This window comes from Psammomys obesus, unplaced genomic scaffold, assembly GCF_907164565.1.
Source record: "Psammomys obesus unplaced genomic scaffold, mPsaObe1.curated_primary_1811, whole genome shotgun sequence".
Taxonomy (NCBI): domain Eukaryota; kingdom Metazoa; phylum Chordata; class Mammalia; order Rodentia; family Muridae; genus Psammomys; species Psammomys obesus.
The window spans coordinates 3,250,876-3,270,927 of NW_026585691.1; the positions used below are offsets into that span (position 1 = coordinate 3,250,876).

The 20,052-nt window shown below is 42.6% G+C and overlaps 1 protein-coding gene across 5 annotated transcripts in view; it reads right to left on the reverse strand.

The window, feature by feature from the left end:
- Window positions 1-20,052, reverse strand: part of Znf609 (zinc finger protein 609) — a 142,011-nt gene that overhangs the window by 12,615 nt on the left and 109,344 nt on the right. For all 5 annotated transcript variants that reach the window (XM_055597660.1, XM_055597638.1, XM_055597652.1 and 2 more), the window contains one exon: window positions 452-539. In XM_055597660.1, coding sequence (XP_055453635.1) covers window positions 452-539 — 88 coding nt within the window. The remainder of the gene's footprint in view (window positions 1-451; window positions 540-20,052) is intronic.

Below are 20,052 nucleotides of genomic sequence, written 5' to 3' on the forward strand. Positions count from 1 at the left end.
AGGTGTGCGATCTAAGTTAGCCTCAAACTCCCGATGCAGCTGAAAATGGCTTTGACTTTCTGATCCTTCTGCATCCACCGAGGGCTGGGATTACAGGTACATAGCACCATGGCTGGCTTGAAATGTTAAAGATCAAACTGTAACTTGAAAATAAGGCCAGGCACAGTGACTCAGACAAACACCTGTAATCCCAGCACTTGGGAGGCTCATGTAAGATCGCCTTGAGTCTGACATAGCCTGGGCTATGGAATAAACCTTTGTCCCAAAGGGGGAGGGAGAGAGGGAAGGAGGAGGAAGAAGGAGGAAATCAGGTAGGGAGGAAGGAAGGACAATGGATACAGCCTGGTGTGGTGGCTCAAGCTGGTGATACCAGCACTCAGGAGGCTTGAGTTTGGGGCCAACATATTATGTGGGATACATAATATAAACCAGACAGTCTGGACGTGCTCACCTTGGGGGTGCCCAGTCATGTCTTGTGCAGTCAAGAAGTGTACCTACGTATGTCTTGTTCCTCCATGTCACATTTACCACCAACATCCCTGGGGGGAAAAGAACAAAGAAGTCTGGATGAGACAAATGTTGGCCACTGCAAAGAATATTCTTTATCTGAGCAACATTCTGACTTCTCCTAGCAAAGTTGAGAGGTGCTTTAGGACCAATGGGGCAGACATGACTGGGCCAGAATTCCATGGAAATTGCCTACAATACTCTTGGAACCCTATACATGGACAAGAGTTCAAAGACTTCATAGCCTGATCAAGACTTTTATTTTAAATGTTTTGAATCAGGGCTTCATAGATTCCAGGCTGCCCTTGAATTTGTTATATAGTTGAGAACAACCTTGAGTCTCTGGGCCTTCTTCCACTATATGAGTGCTGGGATGACAGGAAGGCCCAACACACCCAGATTTATGCAGTTCTCAGGACTGAACTGAGGCCTTTGTGCATGCTAGACAAGCACTCTACTAACTGAGTTCCATCCTCAGCCCTCCCCAGTTTTTGTTAACAGTGTCATAGTCCAGGCTGTCTTCAAACAACTTCAAACTTGTCCATCTAGCCAAGGACAGCTTTGAATTCCTGATCCTTTTGCCCCTATTTGCTGAGTGCAGGGCTTGTATGTGTATGCTACCACGCCTGGCTTAATTTTAACCAAGTTCAGTATTTCAGTGCATGACTTAACCACAGTGTATATGTTCTTTTTGTTGTTGGTGGTGTGGTGTGCAGTTTAGGTTGTTCAGTATATTTTTACTCTTTTTTTTTTTTTCTGTGTAGCTGTTGTCCTGGACTCTCTTTGTAGACCATGCTATCCTTGAACTCATAGTGATCAATCTGCCTCTGCTTCCCAAGTGCTGTGATTGAGGTATGCACCTGGCTGGTATATTTTTACTCTCCTTCCTTTAAGGAAAAAAAAAAAAAAAAAAGATTTATTTATTTATTATATATACAATGTTCTGTCCCAGTGTATACCTACAAGCCAGAAAAGGGCACCGGCTCTTATTATAGATTGGCTGTAAGACACCATGTGGGTGCTGGGAATTGAACTCAGGGCCTCTAGAAGAGCAGCCAGTGCTCTTAACCTCTGAGCCATCTCTCCAGCCCCTATATTTTTTTATATTTTTATCTTTATCATTTTTAGCTATGTGTCTGAGTGTGTCTATGAGTGGGAATGAACACACATGCAGGGCCTGATGAGGCCCCAGGTGTTAAGATCTCCTTGGAGATAGTTGTGAGTCACCTGATGCTGAAGCTGGGAACTGAACTTGGGTCCTCTAGAAGAGAAGTATGTTCTCCTGACCACCAAGCTCTCTCTCCAGCCTCACTCTTAACGTCACAATAAATATCTTGATATGTTGTTTGTTGGAATGTGTCTCACTTGGCAGAGTGCTCATTTAGCACACAGGAGATCCTGGTTTAATCCCTAGCACTACATAAGATGGGATATTGTGGCAGAAACCTATAAGCAAAACACTTGGAAGGCAGGATTAGGAACAATGTAAGTTCAAGTCATCCTCAGTTACATAGCTAGCTCAAGGTCAGCCTAGGATACATGACATCCTGTTTCTTACTCCACAAAAGGGAAAAAGGGCTTTTGAATATGTTGCAGGACAATATCCCTAAATCCAAACAGCAGCATAAAGAAAACCTAAAACAATGAAATCTGGGCATGGTAGTGAGCATCTATAATTCTGACATTTGAGGGTGGGGCAGAGGCAGGAAGAGGGGAGTTCAAGGCCAACTGGTGTACAAAGCGAGCTCCAGGACAGGCAAGGCTACACAGAGAAACCCTATCTTAGGAAAAAAATATGAGAGAGAGAGAGAGAGAGCAAGCGAGAGCGAGCCCACATGCTCATCTGTAAAGATTATATACCTGGAAGGCAGCACTGTGTGGGACAGTGGGCCACAATATGCCATTTAAGGAAGAGTATATATTTTCATTATGTATTTATTTGGAGGGACAGGGGACCATGGCATACACGGAGAGGACAGAGGACAATTGCAGCAGCCAGTTCTCTCATTCTATCGTGTAGGTTCCAGGAATCAAACTCAGCTCCTCAGGCTTAGTGAGACATCTTGCAGGATTGAATGTTTCTAAGTAGGGAACTTAAATCTAATGAACAAATGACATGTAGCATACTTCACTGTAAATTTTTTTTTTTTTTACTTATTTATTTGCATGTGCTAGAGTGTGCATTTGGAGGTCAAAGGATAAGTTGATCCTCTTACCTCTGCCTCCTGAGTCCTAGAATTACAGCAATAACGCCCCCAACCCTGCCGTGGTTGCATTTGAATAGACAATAAAGAGTTGTTCCACTCTTCTATTATTACAAATAAATACCAAAGGATACCCTCGAATAAATGATGTACCTTTGTTCAGCATAAATACGTCTGTAAGATAAATAAGTAAAATAGGTAATCACATTTTTGTTGGGAGTTTGGAAAAATACTGGCAAACTGCTTCAGAGAGAATGTACTCATTACATATCCTCAGCACTACATGGCAGATGTGATGTGACATTGGTGCTGGGAGCCAACCTCAAGTCCTCTGCAAGAGCAGCAAGCGCTCCTAACAGCTGTGCCCCTACTGTGCTCTTTAACTGTAACTTCTAATAGCCTGAAATAAAGTCTGTATAACGTGTACTCCTCAGCCGGTCATATACTGATGGCAGTTAACGATATGTAGAAATTACCTACTTTTGGTTGTTACGTTTATTAACCATTTATGGCTTCTGAGTTAACAGTTTCTTCCTTTTTGAGACAGGATAACCAAGTGAGTGAAGGACAACCTTGAACAAAGGTGTGTTTGTGTGTGTATATAAACTGCCGCTACTTCCAAGTGCAAAAATTACAGATACGTGTCACTACAATCCAGTGCTGGAGATCAGAGTACCCAAACTAATAAAAACAAGCAAACAAACAAACAAACAAAAAGCAAAGAAAAAGTTGGGTGCGGTAGTGCACACCTTTAATCTCAGCACCTGAGAGGCAGAGACAGAAAGATCTGTGCATTCCCGAACAGCCAGGGCTGTGTGGAGAGACCCCTGTGGTCACCCAAAGAAACAGCAGCAACAGCAGTAGTAGTGGTAGCTGTCTGGGCCCATGAGATGGCTAAGGGAGTAAAAGCGCTTTCTGTCAGACCTGACAATCCCTGGGACCCACACGGTGCATGAAGAAAAACCAACTCCTTCAAATTGTCCTCTGACTTCTACAAGTATTCTGTGGCACATGCATGCACATAATAAATAAACATATAATAAGAAAAAAGGTCCAGGTCATTCTCCACTAGAAGAGACCCTACCTTCCTTAAAAAAAAAAAAAAAAAAAAAAGAAAAAAGAAATGAAATCAGAAACAAAGTCCAAAAAAAGTAAATAATTTATTGAAAGACTAACAGAAACCAGATCTTTCAAATTCTAGGAAAGACACAGCTACCTCTAGTGGATTCTTATTCTTTTCAAAATATTTGTCTTAGACTACCCATTCACCTCTCCTTTTGTCTATGATAAATGACATGTAAGCCTGCAGGAAGTAGGTGTTCAAAGGGAAGAAAGGATAGGACTCCTCTCCTTACCTGAGACCCTGGCTTCTTAAGAAATGGACTATCTTCTAGGAAGGTAATTGAGCTAACTTTTCTTGATTAGCAGAGTAAAGTCACCCGAGTGATAGGCTGCTCTGCTTAGTTTAAAAAGAATATACTGCGTGGCGTGGTGGCACACACATGGAGTCCAGCAGAGGAAGGCAGATCTCTGAGTACCAGGACAGCCAGGGCTACACAGGGGGACCCTTTTTAAATAAAAAGAAAAACCAAAAAAAACCCAAAACAGTGTCCATTTGTTTCTAGACAAGGTGAGTATGAGATCACACAGATGCCACATTTATAATGGGGATGAGCACAGTTGTAGAGAGAGAACAGATATACGAGTAGATGGATGCCATGTCTAATCTTGAAGCAGCTGCGTGGAACACATGTTTATAAATATGACTTCTTTCTCTGTCATATTCTGCAAACTTAACAGAACTGAGTGAGCTGAAGGTGACAAGTCAGAGAGCTGGCAATGAAGAGCGGAAGAGGAACACTTCTAACATGGAAAGACAAAATGGAGGCTTGTTGAAATGTCACAGGAAACACATTTTGCTGAAGTGTAACACTCTTCCTATGAGTTGAGACAGCTGGAGAATAAGAGGACAGGAAGGAAAAGCAGAAAATAACATGTTTCAGACCTACTTTCTCCAATAGGCACAAGCTTTAGGGCAGTAAAAATAAGAAAAACAGGTCTCCATTTTTTGAAGGGTTTCTACTTTTCAGTGTTCACAAAATGAGAAAAGCCTTGGCATATTCACAGAGCAATTCTGTTAAGTGTGCTTTATGTCTCTCTATGCAGTCATTATCACCTTTACTGAGTCACACACAAGAAAGGGGCCAAGCCCCCCCCCCTCCCGTGAAGGCTGGGACTAGACTTCACTTTTTTGTATTTTCAAAGACTTTTTTTGTGTGTCCTGCCTGCATGTATGTGTGTTACGCAGAGGCCAGAGAGGACACTGGACTATCTGAAAGTTACAGCCATTTGTAAGTCATCCTGTAGACACTGGGAACAAAACCCATGTCGTCATCAAGAGCAGGGAGAGCTCTTGATCCCTGGGTCATCTTTCCAGTCTTACTCATTTACTTTTTGAGACAGTCTCACTGTGTAGCCCTGGCTGGCCTTACAGAGATCCACCTGTTTCTGCCTCCTACATGCCTGGCTTATTATTATTGTACTTTCAAAACTGTGTATGCATGTGCATTTGTATATACTTGCAAAGGGTGTCAGGGGTCTTCTTCTGTCACTTTATATGTTTTTCCTTTGATGGTCACACCCTGAACTTGGAGCTGATGTTTTTCCCCCCCAGAAATCTAGTTGTACATTTTTTTCTCTTAAAAGAATTAATTTCTTCTTTCCTTTCTTCATGCTATCTCCACCACCTCTATTTTCTCCCTGATTCAGGGTGTGTGTACTAGACACCAAATTCAGATTTATTCCTATTGGGCAAGCAACATGCCTTATTTTTATTTTTTTATTTTTGGTTTTTCAGAGACAGGGTTTTGGCTGTCCTGGACTCCATTTTGTAGAGCAGGCTGGCCTCAAACTCACAGAGATCCTCCTGCCTCTGTCTCCTAAGTGCTGGAATTAAAGGCATGCACCACCACCCCTGGCTGCACTCTATATGCTTAACTGGTCTGTTTTAAGAAGTCTAGCTCCTTCAGAGGAGTACTGTTGGTGGGCATGGTAGGGCATGAGGCAGGTGGATCTCTGTGAGTTTGAAGTCAGCCTGGTCTATAGAGTTCCAGGACAGCCAGGGGTGTTACACAGAGAAAGCTTGTCTTGAAAAACCAAAAAAGGGACCACTGATGATTGTGGCTCAGTGGAGGTGTGGCTCAGTGGAGGTGTGGGCTAAAAAGAAGGAAACAGAACTGGTGTCTGTGGTGTCCGGTTGGGTGAGAGCCAGCCACCTTAGCCTGTCTTCTCTGCCACTGAAATCTCTCACTAATATTTTCCATTCCATTTCTACCATAACCACTAAGGTGATGCTCTCATTAGCATCAGTAAATAGGCACTAAAGCCTATTTTAACATCTTTGAACCAGACTGCCTTTGCTAAAGACGGCAGGCTTCAGTTCTATCCATTCTACTGATTCATCCACTTCAAACACTGCTTTCAAGCAATTAGCCAAGACCTAAGTGATTACTCACACCCCATCAATGTGCCAAATACTACTTGGGAGATTCAAAACAGAACAGGGATACATGGTTCCTGAACTAAAAGTTTCATTCTATTTTCAGGGGACAGAACGGATAAACATAAAATCATTGTTAAGACTGACCAACCAACCATAAAACCAAGATAGTCCAGACTAGCCATGAGCTTGCTATACACCCACGGCGGCCTCGAGGTTCTGATCTTCCTGCTTTCATCTCCCAAGTGCTGGGGTTATAGGTTTTACCAACATGCCTGTCTTATCTACATGTGTGTGCATGTGCACACATGCACACATGCACCATAGCAGAGACGGAGGTCAGAGGTCAGCTCTTTCCTTCTACCGGGTGAGTCCTGGGGACCGGACAATCTATACTGCTATATTATATCTAGTTTGTAATATCTATACTCATTGTTTAGTAATCACCAATTAGTGAGCTCCGATTCATAGTTTGTGGCTATGAAGAAATACAGTAAGAGTGCTTGCTGCTCAAACATGAGGACATGAGTTTGGATTCCAAACCCACATCAAAAGACAAGCAAGGCTACAACAGCTGCCCGTAACTCCAGCACTGTGAGAGACCTATTTCAAAGTGACACAGCAGGATACCTGATGTCCTCCTTGGCCTTCAAACACGTGCGTGTGTAGAGGCACCTGAGCCTGGATGTACCACACAAACACACCAGACTCACCAATGTACATACTCCTAAGTGTATATGTACACACACAAAACATAATCCCTCGTGTGTCTTATAACAGTTGGAATAAGCACACACAAATAATGACATGCTTTATATGTACATATCAGAACAAAGGGAAGGATACCTAAGTGACCTATACCTTACTGCATCGCTTCATGTCTAATGAAATAGGATGTGCTGTTCAGTTTAAAAGACCATGGTAACCAAGCTGTAAGGCAGCATTTGAAATTACTTTTAGACTGTTCTCTGGATGGCAGTGAGGAAACAATACTGTCATCTATGCCTCTGGTTGTCTAAGGGCTGGTGAGAGGACTCAGGGGGAAATGCTGGCTACCGATTTGGCCTTGAGCCCCGGGAGCAGCACAGCAGACAGGAAGGGCTGGTTCTTGGAAGCTGTCTTCTGACCTTTACAGTTCACTATACCCCTCTCCCTAACAAACCAAGTAAAGAAATGGCTTGTTTTTTTAAAAGAGGGGTAAGTTATATAACTCATCAACTCCTTGATGGTTCTGCTGGTAATTTCATAGCCCTTTGTTTCACAGTCTAGGAGAAGTTCTGGACATTATTAATAAGTTAAAAACATAGATGGAAGTAGCTTACCAATATATTAAGTTAAAGCAACATTCTATGTGTGGTTTTATTTAATTTTACTTTTTTTTTGTTTTTTCAAGAGAGAGTTTCTCCCTGTAGCCCCCACTGTCCTGGAACTCACAGAGACCCGCCTTCCTCTGCGTCCCTAGTGCTGGAATTAAAGTTGTGCGCCACCACCATCCAGCTTTATGTGTTTTTAAAATTTATTTTGTACAATTTCCTTATTATTTTAAAGTTACTTGTTATTCTTGTGAGTGGACATATACACATCCCGGTGTGTATGTGAGGTCAGAGGACAGCCCGTCAGTTCCTCCCTTGCAGCCCGGGGATCCCAGGGATCTAGCTTAGCTCAGCATTCTTGCATGGCAAGTGCCTTCCCGGCTGGGCCATCCCTTGGGACTATTTGTGTGTTTCTGAGGGTGTGAAAGTAGAATTGAATAAATTTCTCTCTGCTTTCATAGCATTTATAATACAGAAGAACGGAGAAAAGGGAAGCAGATGACATTACTATCGGCAATGTTTACCTACCAGGCCAGCAGATGAAGAGGGTACGGGGCAGCTGATGAATATTCTAATCTGCCCCGGCAAAGGGACTCTTTAAAGACTAGTCAGTCGCCGTTGTTTTTATTTTTGAGACAGGGTTTCACTATTTATCTCAGACAGGTCTCCAACTCATCATTTCCCTGCCTTAGACACCCAAGTAGCTGGGATTAGGGTTTGCACTACCATGTGTTTCTTTCTAATGACAAGGTTTTGTTGTAAACTGACTGCCTATGTTATCACCAAAAGTAATCTGAGCCAGGCATGCCCCGACTGGCTACACCTCCAGCATTTAGCAGACAGAGGCAGAGGCGTCAAGAGCTAAAGGTCACTCAGTGAGTGACCAGTGAGTTCAAGGCCAGCCTGGGCTCTAAAAACCGAAACCAAATTCTGAATGGCTGAACTCTAGTACCCAGAGTTGGCAATGGTGGTGACAAAGGTTAAGGAGGTCTGCAAGAGCTCATATATGACACGAACAGACACAAAACAGCTTCTGCTTCCTTGCCATAAAGAGAGCAGTTGAGCCAAGGCTGTGGAGTGGGATCTGGGAGACACCTTCATCAACAGGAGCTACTGCACTTACCTACCTACTAAGAGCATCAGTCTAAGACCAGCAAACAAGGTTTGCTCAGCTGCCACGTACCCAGAGTCACTGTTTCAGAAAAAGTCAAAGATAACTGAGTTCTGTAACTTAGCTTCCCCTGGCTCTCAATTATATGGCATCTGCTAATTACTTTGTATTATTAATACAGTTTAAGAAAACTATTTGGTTGCACTATTTGCACACCCTTAATTTCTTCTACGTGAACACACACATATAAAGCAAATACGAAAATTCACCGACAAATCTTAAAGGAAGCAAAGCTGTTTGTTACTATCTCATACTATCTCATTGTGTGAGAGAACACAATTTGTGTCATTTTGCCTGTTTTATGGGAAAAGAGCTTTACGTGGTGGAACATACCTTGGGACCCTAGCAACCAGGAGGCAGATGAAAAAGTGCTGGGTCAGGTTGGGTTACACAGTGAGATTGTCTCAGAACACCACCACAATCACCAACAAAAAGTAAATGGGGGCCTGGAGAGATGGCTCAGCGGCTAGGAGCACTGAATGCTCTTGCAGAGGACCCGAGTTCAATCCCCTGCACCCACATGGCAGCTCACAACTGTCTGTGACTCCTGTCCCAGAGGATCAAACACCCTCACACAGATATACATGCAGTTAAAACACCAATGTACATAAAATAAAAAGTAAAAAAGAAAAAAAAAAGTAAACAGGTCAGCAAGATGCTTCAGCAGAAACAGGCAGGCCCAAGGGCATGGGTTTGGAATCTGAGACCCACGGGGTTGGAAAGACTCAACTACTGAATGTTGTCCTCTGACTGCTGTGTGCATGTGTGTGAGCATGTGCACATGCCTATGATCTTCCTGTGCTCCAGTGTGCTTGGTTTACAGTAGCATTCCACGACACCTGACTTGAAATATTAAAAAACAGAAATAAAAACGGAGGGGGAGGGGAGGCGTACTGCAGGCAGTGCTGCACGCCTATGACCCGCACTTGGGAGGCAGAGGCAAGAGGATCTCTGAGGCCAGTCTGGTCTACAAAACAAATTCCAGGACAGCCAGGCTACACAGAAAATCCTGATCTCAAACAAACAGACAATTTACTTTTGCTACTTTATTTATGTGGGTTTGTGCATGTGAGTGCAGGTGCCCAAGGAGGGTATCAGATTCCCCAGAGCTACAGTTTCAGGAAGCTGTGAGATGCTTGACTTGGGTGCTATGAACCAAACTCAGGTCCTGCGCAAACTTTTAACTGCTGAGCCATCTCTCCAGACCCACTGTCTTCAAGTTCCTGATTTATATTTAGGTCTGCTGCCACACAAAATTTGCTATAGATTTTGGGATAAATATTCACCTTCTTCTTCCACTATGACAATGGTTTCTCAATCTGTGTATGTAGGGAGGGCCTAGGGGGTTGCTGAATGACAATTTCACAGGGGTCACATATCAGATATCTGGCATATCAGATATTTATATTATGAGCCACAGCAGTAGCAAAATTAGAGTTATGAAGCAGCAATGAAACTAATTTTATGTCTGGAGGTCACTACAGCATAAGGAACTCTATTAAAGGGTCACGGTATTAGGAAGGTTGAGAACCACTGTGCTATGAAATGATATAGTAGAAGACTGTAGAACTTAACTGTTCTCACATACAGAATATGTCCGCTCAAGACTCAGATCGCAGTATAATACCACTGAAGTTAAGGGAGGAGTTCTCTAACCCAGCAACACACAAAGTATGCACGCAGAGTTCCAGACAGGACACTGTTAATTATGCCTGAGCATTTTCTCTATGTTACCTCACATTTAATCTTAATAATCCCCACAGTACCATTATTCCCAATTTATAGATGAAGAAACAGAAGCTTAGAGCAATCTATTCTAATGTCATATAGTTTATAAATAACATGCACAGACAGTCAGGTTTAGTGGCCTGCCTATAATCCAAGTACCCAGGACGTAGAGGTAGCTAGATTAGGAGATCTAGGTCATTCTTGCCTATATATATATAGCAAGACATTGAGACCATCCTGGTCTATATATGAGCCTGTCTCAAACAAGACAAGACAAAACATAATTTAAATACAGCCTAATCAATCAGACCAAACCCAAATCAGTATGGCTCTAAACTACCAAAGTGCATTTATAACTGCTGTCACAGGTAAAAACGTATTTTTCCAGCCCTGGATTTCATTATTTCTTGGTGTAGAACACTACACATTCTACGGACTACAGTTGAGAATACAGTTGTAGACTATCGTGAAGTACATCAATACTCATAGATTTATTTTTGGCTGAGAATCAGGTAATTGATTTTATGTTTGACTGCTCTCTACCAGAAAAGAAAACAGCAATAATAAAACTGCACAGAGGTGGCAAAGGCAAGGCTACACAGCAGAGCACACAGAAATAAAAAAAAAAAAAAAAAAAAAAAAGAAATACCTACCTAAGCAAAAAGTGACATAGGACAGAGAGAAAAAGAGAAGTAGGGAAAAGAAACTGAAGGTCAAAGCTGTAAAGTTGTTACTATAAACCAGTGGGTGTTTCCTTTGTCTGCCTGGTGTGGACTGATGACATAAGGAACAAAATGCAGGGCAAAGGATGGAGCTCAGTGGGGAGGATGCCTCATTAGCAAGCATGCATCCTTGGGTTTGACATTCAACATCAGCCTTAGTTACATAATGAGTTCAAGGTCACCTGGGATATGTGAGACTGTCGCACACAAAAGAAAAAAAAAAAAGAAAGAAAGAAACATAAGGCTCAAAATTGAAGTGCTAGAAAATTGTAAAGGTTATCTTTAAAATATTATATATTAGCCGGGCATGATGGCAAGCGCCTTTAATCCCAGCACTTAGGGAGGCAGAGGCAGTCGGATCTCTGTGAGTTCAAGGTCAGCCTGGCCTACAAAAGTGAGTCCAAGACAGCCAAGGACACACAGAGAAACCCTGTCTTAAAATCAACACCAACACACGCATGTGCGAGTGCGCACACGAGCACACACACACACACACACACACTATAATTACTAGACCAATCATGATAAATCCCTAACATGGAATGCTGCTATGGGGTTCCTTAAAATGTTATCAGAGGTTATTTAACCTTATGAGAAAATGTTCATGGCACATTCCTCTAAATAAACAAAGACCTCAAATCATGGAGGAAAGGATCCCTAATCTGTTTAAAAAAAAAAAAAAAGTATGTGTATGAAATAGTGATCATCTCTGGTGACTCATTTATTTAGTTTTTTCAAAACAGTCTCACTTTGTAGCACGGGATGGCTTTGAACTCACAGCAATCCTCCTGACTCAGCCTTATGAAGGACAGCAGAACAGGTGAGAGCCACCACACCCAGCTTCCCCCTCCCACCACCCCAAAGCAAAACAATATCTAAACAAAAAAGGTACCCTAGAAAGCTCTATTTGCCAGAGAAACAGAAACCACCAGGCCTAGTATCAGTGCGAGGCTGAGCAGTGCTGCTTGTTGCTGGCATCCTTTACAAAGCTGTCAATGTCATTTAGTGCACCCTTGTTCTGAGGTTGTAAATACTGTCAATTTTGCTTTCCAAGTAAAATACACTCTCCTCTCCTATACTTCTTATAACCGAGATCCTTCTGGGCCACAACACAATGATCAAAACGATACTTATGGTCCTTGTGTTGTTACAATTTCTTTCTTTCTTTTTTTAATTCTTTTCAAAACAGGTTTCTCTGTGTAGCATGGCTGTCATTTGTAGACCAGGCTAGCTTTGCACTCACAGAGATCTGCCTGCCTCTGCCTCCCAAGTGCTGCGATTAAAGGTGTTAGCCACCACACTTTATTGAATGGAGCAATGAAGGACACACACACTGCCCGTCACCCTCAAGTAATAAACTATTTTATAAATAATTCTACATTAATAAACTTATGAGAGGAGGTAAGTCGTAACAAGGTAAGCAGACTGCAAAGTGTGTGTGGCTTGTTCCAATTTCTCTGTCTCTCTAACTTTTTTTTATGTGAATGGATGTTTTGCTTAGAAATATGTCTGTGCACCACATGTGTGCCTGGTGTCCTTGGAGACCAGAAGAGAAAGTCAGATCCCTAGGGTCTAGATGGTTGTGAGCTGCCATGTGGTTGTGGGGAAGTGGACCCAGGTCAGTTGGAAGAGCTGCCATCTCTCTAGCCTCTCTACTTTCTTTCTAAAGAAGAATGGCAGCATATCTGTTTGCCAAAGTCAAGAGAAAAGCGGTGAGAAAAAGGAGAAGGCAGCCTAACAGGAAACTTTACTCCCAATCAATACCAGCGACAAGTTTACTGGTTTTCTCAAGATACAACACAGAGAGAGAAAGAAATCACACACAGTTTCTGGGAACCCAGAGACATATAGCCTTGCCTTGGCTCGGAGCAAGGAGTACTGTGGGAAACTGGCTATGACTCAGGGGTCATATATGAGACTCCAGGTACCACTAATGCAAAAGCCCCAATTGGGGAATGTAGGAACTGCTCTACTTTCCATAACTATCTCTAGTATGTTTTAATCTAATATTTAACTTTGATAAGTCATTAGAGAATATACAAATTTCTGATCTCATTCATCTCTCCCTCCCCATTCCTTACCTTTTGTGATAGGGTCTTACTCTGTCACGGGCTGTAGCTTGAACTCACTTTGTTCTCCTGGCTGACTTAAGAGCTTTTGATAACTTTCCTGCCTCAACGTCTTCAATGCTGACATTAGACCTGTGAGCCATTATGGCCAGCTGAGATTGTACAGACTACTGAGCATCACTTCACAGAACAAAAGTACAAAGAAAGAAAAGATGTAAAGAAAGAAAGGGTAAATATAGCCAGAAAGTCAAAAGAGAAAGTAACCCTCAGAAAGGAAGAGTTTTGTACAAAAGTAACTCTCACCCACCATTTTGGAACCCCGGAACACTTTATGTATCTACAAATCTATTTAGATTTTTTTTCAAGACAGGGTCTATGTGGTCTTGGCTATACCTGAAGTCACAGGAGGGCTCTGCCGGCCTCTGCCTCCCAAGTGCTGGGATCACAGGTGTGCGCCGCCACCATCCTCATCATGTTTATTTCACATGAATTTGTGGAACAGAACTCGGCTTTCCGCGCTTGCATGATGGTCACTTTACTAGTGGGGGCATCTTCCCCAGGCTGCTACATAATAAATTCTTATGCCTTACCAAATTTCATGCAGTCAGAAACTCACGCTAGTAACATCTCCAGCTCTTTCCTTCTTTCCTTCTTTCCTTCTTTCCTTCTTTCCTTCCTTCCTTCCTTCCTTCCTTCCTGTTTGGGTTTTTTAATTTTTATTTATTTTTATTTTATGTAATTTATGTAAAAATTTATTTATTTTTATTTTATGTAAATTGGTGTTTTGAGTGCATATATGTCTATGAGAGGGTGTTGGATCCCCTGGAACAGGAGTTACAGACAGTTCTGAGCTGTCATGTGAGCTGGGACTTGAACTCCGGTCCTCTGACAAGAGCATTCAGTGCTCCTAACTGCTGAGCCATCTCTCCAGCCCCTTCTTTCTTATTTTTACAATCTCAATTACTCTGGCAATTCATTCACTTCCACTCCTAACTCTGTAAGAATCAAATGTATGGTCTTCCAAACCTAGACATCTAAAGGTACAGGTACAGGCTCCTGTCCCTTTAGAGAAGATACCATCCAAGAGAACTTTCACTGTCTAGGAGTCCTTTACTAACATCCTTTTAGAAAGTCTTTGAGGTCTGGGCACAGTGGCGCAGGCCTGTAATCCCAGCACTCTGGGAGGCAGAGGCAGGTGGATCTCTCCGTGAGTTCGCGGCCACCTGGTCTACAAAGCGAGTCCAGGACAGCCAAGGCTAAACAGAGAAACCCTGTCTACAAAAACCAAAAGAGTCTCTGAGGAGATCCAGGAAGGCTTCGGCCTTATGGAGGGTGAGTAATAAAGTTTTCCTGCACAGTGGAAACATGTGCAGATCTTAAAAAAACAGTAACAACACTCGACCTTACCCTTATTTAAGCTGATTTAAGCTAATTGGGTAACTCTTACATCAGTATTTTAAAACCCCTGGCCCTATATTTTAATATACAGCAAAATCTGGGAATACTGCTGTAGAAAACACTGTCTTTCAGATAGTTTACCTTCAAATCTAGAGTTGACAGAAAATAAAACCACTTAGCCTTTAATTCTAGAATCCTCTTACATTGGATAAGGTGAAGAAAGCCCCCAAATATCAAGCAGTCATCACTACCTCCACTTGATGGGCTGAAGACCATCAGAAGCAGGAAAAGAGCTATTGTGGGGCAAGGCTGGAGCACGACACTCTAAATGTAAACCCTCCCTGCTGGGGGTGTGGTGGGGAGCCCTGGGAGGAGGCTGGAGATCTGAGAGGCTTCTTCCTTTTACCCCCAAGTGCTCACACTGGGAGATTTGGCAGAAGCATGTCTCGGGTCAGATCACACTCCCTACACTGCACGTCCTCCCTCTTGTCTTGCTGAGGCATAAACATACTGCAGCTGTGGCCAGGGGCCATCCTACCAGCGGGAATCCTGCTCTGAACATCCCTAGAGTAGGAAGGGTCATAGCTCGGTGCAACTGCATTGAGGGAATACTAGCCTGGGCTTGAGATGGAATCACGCTGTCCACAGCTTTAGCGTTTCATGATCTAGCAGGAGGGCCCAAGGTGACAGCATAGCTGGGGCTGACCTACAGGAGGCAGCTTTCCTATCTTTTTTAGCCAACAGCTGAAAGGAGCAGCCACCTTCTGAAACCTATTCCTCTTTCTGTAGCCTCTGCATGGCAGTGTCAGAGTTTGTTAGGAGGGCAGAACTGAGGCTAACACTCAGTGACAAGGAAGGGAACAGCGATATGCACAGAGAAAGGCAGTCAACGGCTGGGTTCGAAGGTTAGACATCTGCCCTAGGGCCTTGGGAACCGTGGCTCTCCAGATCACACACACAGAGGGACGAAGGACCATGCCAAGTTTCGATGGTAGGAGGAGGAACTGTTTCTAGACATCCTTCCTTTCTTCACACTGTGACAACATTTACTGCTCTTGTAATGGACTAAACTGTGCTTCCTCCCAAACACATATTCAAATCCATGGTACCTCAAAATAGCATCTTTGTTGTTTTGAGACAGCTCATACAGCCCACATAAGCTCTGAATTAACCATTTAGCTGAGGCTGACTTCAAATATTTACACATCCTGCTTCTAACAGCCAATGCTAGAATTTCAGCAGGATACCACCATGCTATCACTAGTAGTCTTATAAAAAGGAGACCCTGGACACAGACACAGAAGCAAGACAGAGTACGAATGAGGGATAACAGTTATATAGGCCAAGGAACATCAAGGATGGTCAGGAACACTATAAACACAGAAAGTTTTCTGAGCCAGGCAGTTTTTATTAGTTTGTTTCAGAAGTACTAGGGAACTAATATAGCCTCAAAAGCAGATGAAGTGTCAGTTAAGTCAGTCTCATTTCCCCTTGACTCAGCTAGACCGAAGTCCAGGTCACAGTGGGTGGAGGAGGGTAGTGATGGCAGCAAACCATCACCAGGGGCAGCATCTGCACAGTAAACATACCAGCATCTCAACCTGCTGGTTCAGAACATCGGGTGGCAGGAAGAGCTTAGTGTCTAACACATGCTCTAATCAAGGGGCCCAAACACTATTTGTGGGTTGCTCTGATCTCAACCCAACTCTTAGTAACAAACACTAGCTTAAGTAGAAGGATAAAAGTTTGAATCTTCTCTAAACTCATCTGTGGATTCAATGTAATCCCAATCAAAATCACAGCAGGCTTTTTTCATTAAAACGTCACTAGCTGATCCTAACCTTAACGTGGAAATGCATAATACAGAGCAGCAGCAGAGCAGTGTAGCATCTGATGCAACAGCACATGGCTGGAGAGGGAACAGCCATGGAAATCTCCAAGAAGTACAACCAAGGCAGAGAGGGGACTCACACCACTAGGGGTCAAGACTTACACCAAAAGCACTAATAACAAAAGCAAAAGTAAAGACAAACCAGATTTGGTAAAACTAAAGTTTACAGGCATGGAAAAATTAACATTTAAAAGAAAGGCAAGACCCAAAAGATTTTTATAACATACGTCTGACAGCTGACCCACAATCAGTATATACAAACTATAAATCAATAAAAAGACATACAACCGAAGCCAAAACTGACAGACTTAGGAGAAACATCACAGAAGATTTATACAGGTCAGAAACATAAGACAAGACACTAGATTTTATTATTCTTCAGGGAAATGCAAACTAATAACTCAATGAGAAGCTATATGCCAACTAGAAGAATTCAAGTTACAAGAGTTAAAGGAAAACGGCAAAGTCAAAGCTAGAGTGTAGAAAAACATTCTAGCATGCTAAAAGGGCTCCAGAAGCGGAGGCAGATGCAGGTGGATCTCTGAGTTCAAGACCAGCTTGGTCTATATAGCAAGCTCTGGACAGAAAGGACTAAACCAAAACCAAAGCAAACCAACCAACTGAACAAAACAAACAAACAAACAAAGTAGGAATATAAATTAAATTACTATTTTAAGAAACCAGAAATATTAATTATAGTTATATGTATACCTTTTGATCCAGGAATTCCTTTCTAGGTATATAGAGATAGGAATATATACACATATTCCCTTAAAAACATGTACAAGAATTTTCATAGCAACACTTTTTTTAATTATAGATCCAAACTAAAAATAATTCAAAATGCTCATCAACCACAGAATAAATTTATTCACATAGTAGAACACTCAAATAATGAAAAGAAAAAAAGGTTAATTATAGGTCAGGTGTGGTGGAGCACACCTTTAAACCCAGAACTCAATCAGCAGAAGCAGGTAGATCTCTGTGAATTCCAGGGCAGCCACGGCTACACAGTGAGAGCCTGTCTTAAAATTGACTAAGTAAATGCAACATGGCATGTGTCCTGCTTAACGGGTTCGCCTATTTTAAATCCCACTGGCATCATGTGGGGCAGCTCAACATCAAAAAGTACACACTGCAGAGATTTTTTGCATGTAAGCTTCAAAATGGGCAACATTAACCTATGGCATTTGCAGTCAGACTGATGGGAGGGAACCATGAGGTTTCTGATGATACTGTGCTTTACCCTATGTTCCAGGTCCTGGTAACATAGGGTAAATTCACCTTGCAAGTTTAATGACCTGCACACACACGGTTCATGTAGATGTACATGTACAGAGCAGGCAGTGACGGACCTAGTGAGACCTGGGCCACTTCTGCCCCACCTGCAGGCAGCAGCAGAACAGCCCAGCCTCTGATGCAATTGCACACATCAGGGAGAGGGAAGGTCTTGTTTTTTTCCCCATCCACTTTTTATTCACATTGATATCGGATTCAAGAGATTTCAAATGTAATTCTAAGGACAGCGCTAACCACTAGAAAACAGAGGGAAACTTGGTCAATGATAAATGCACTATTCCAAGCACTTTAGTGGTAAATGACCTGTGAATTCCTGAGAGGTGGGAGTAACTGGAAAAGCTATTCCCTCAGTTACTTCAGGGTTAGATATTACATTTGACTATGAGCTCAATGGACGCAGGAAATTATTCCATGGTCTTCTAGGCATTTAAAAGCTATCCTAAAAAGAAAAGAGAGAACCAGGACGGGGATGCGGCGGGAGTCTGCTCAATGTCTTTCCAATAGCCCCTTTGTCCTGTGGCTCGTTGCTATGGAGAAGGCCGTGAAGGAAGCCACTGAAAGAAGTAAAGGATCTGGCATGAGTCAGCACTGGGACAGTGGATCAAACAAAAATTCCTTAAGCAATTAGCAAGACCTAAAAATGACACACTTTCCACGTTTTCCTAATCCTGCTCCTTATGAAAGTACATGGGTCTGGCTCCTCACTATAATTTAACACAGAAACAGAGAAGCCTGAATGGGCCTAACAAAGCCTGAGCCTTGGCAGGCATATCATGAGGCCACTTAGCAATGCTGTCTCATGCCAGGAAGAATAAGCTACCTACCCACACTATCCTGGGGAAGTTATCTCCAGCTGCCTAAATTATAAAGTTGATGCCCTGTGATTTCTTTGTTCTGTAAAGCCTAAGGGAAAAGGGATAATGAGGTATCAGAAGGGGTAGAGAGCACTGTCACTTGTTTGCTCTGCTTGAACTGGTTTAAAACTGCTGCCGTGGGAGAAAGGGCTAGTTGCCAAGTTTGCTGATAGCTTCTGCCCATCACGGCTATCAGTTTTATAAGTGGTATGGGGCCAAGACCTGTTTTTAGCAGTGTGAGTACTGAAACCAAAGGATTTGATGTCTAGATCTCATCACACACACACAAAAACAAAAAAACAAAAACAATTTTTTTTTTGTCCCACACAAATGATCACATAAGCATAAATATTAAGAGCAAGGAATACACACACAGATCATGTAGTCCACCATCTCTCTTTATGAAGGAGAAAAGTAGAGCACAGACTAGTAAAATGAGCTTATCAGCAGAGCAAGAAAACACTACGGCTCTGACTTTCAGGTTAAGCCGGGCTAGGCCAGTGCTCAGTACTAGGTCGCATCAGAACTGTATTTATGGCCCAGGCTTCATTTCCTTTGAACACTTAATATTTGGCAACTAAATGACTTATAAAGGATGACATTGTACAAATAGGCCTGTGTTCCACATGAACTTTACCTACTCCAAAGCACACAGCTTAGTCACATGCAAGAACCTTCCTGTATTCTGTTGGTGTGTCTGTGGCGTGGGGGTGAGAAGAGGTGGGTTAGAGCATACTAAAGGAATACATCTCTCTCCTTAAGATTAGTAGTCTATTTTGCAATTCATAAAATGAAACTCAAAAGAGCCTATGACTAAATTTTTCCCTCAGGGCTTCAGGATTTAAATATATAATAGTGGACAGATAACATAATCTGCTAGGGTACAGAGACACACTAAGCGCTAAAGCTCTCCCTGGAGGAAGGCGCCAGATGGAAAGAATGTGTTGCCGCCATTTCTTCTTTGGCTGGGGCGTGGTGGGAGAAAGTAGGTACTGACTTCCCTAATGTCCCTTGTGTGACTGCCGCTGCCGAGCAGACTGTGGCTCCACACAGTGGCTACTAGGTTTTCAGGAGTGCCTGGCACACAATAAGCTAAGTCGTGGAGAAAAACCGGCCACTGCGTACCATCTCTCTCCAGGTGAGTGCTGCCTAAAGCAAGACTGACAGGGAAAGGCCATTAACTGTAGCATGTAAGAAAAACCAGTAGCTAAGGTCTACTTTTCCAATATAAATATTGAAAACTTGGCATTTCACAAACTCTCCTAAAACAGAATCGCAAGATCAACTACAATTTTCTTACGAGAAAGGTCCATCTGAGACAGATAAAGACCCACAGCAAGCCTGCAGGCAAATGAGCTTGAAGAACATGGACAGGTTCTTAGTTAAACAAGTAAGCT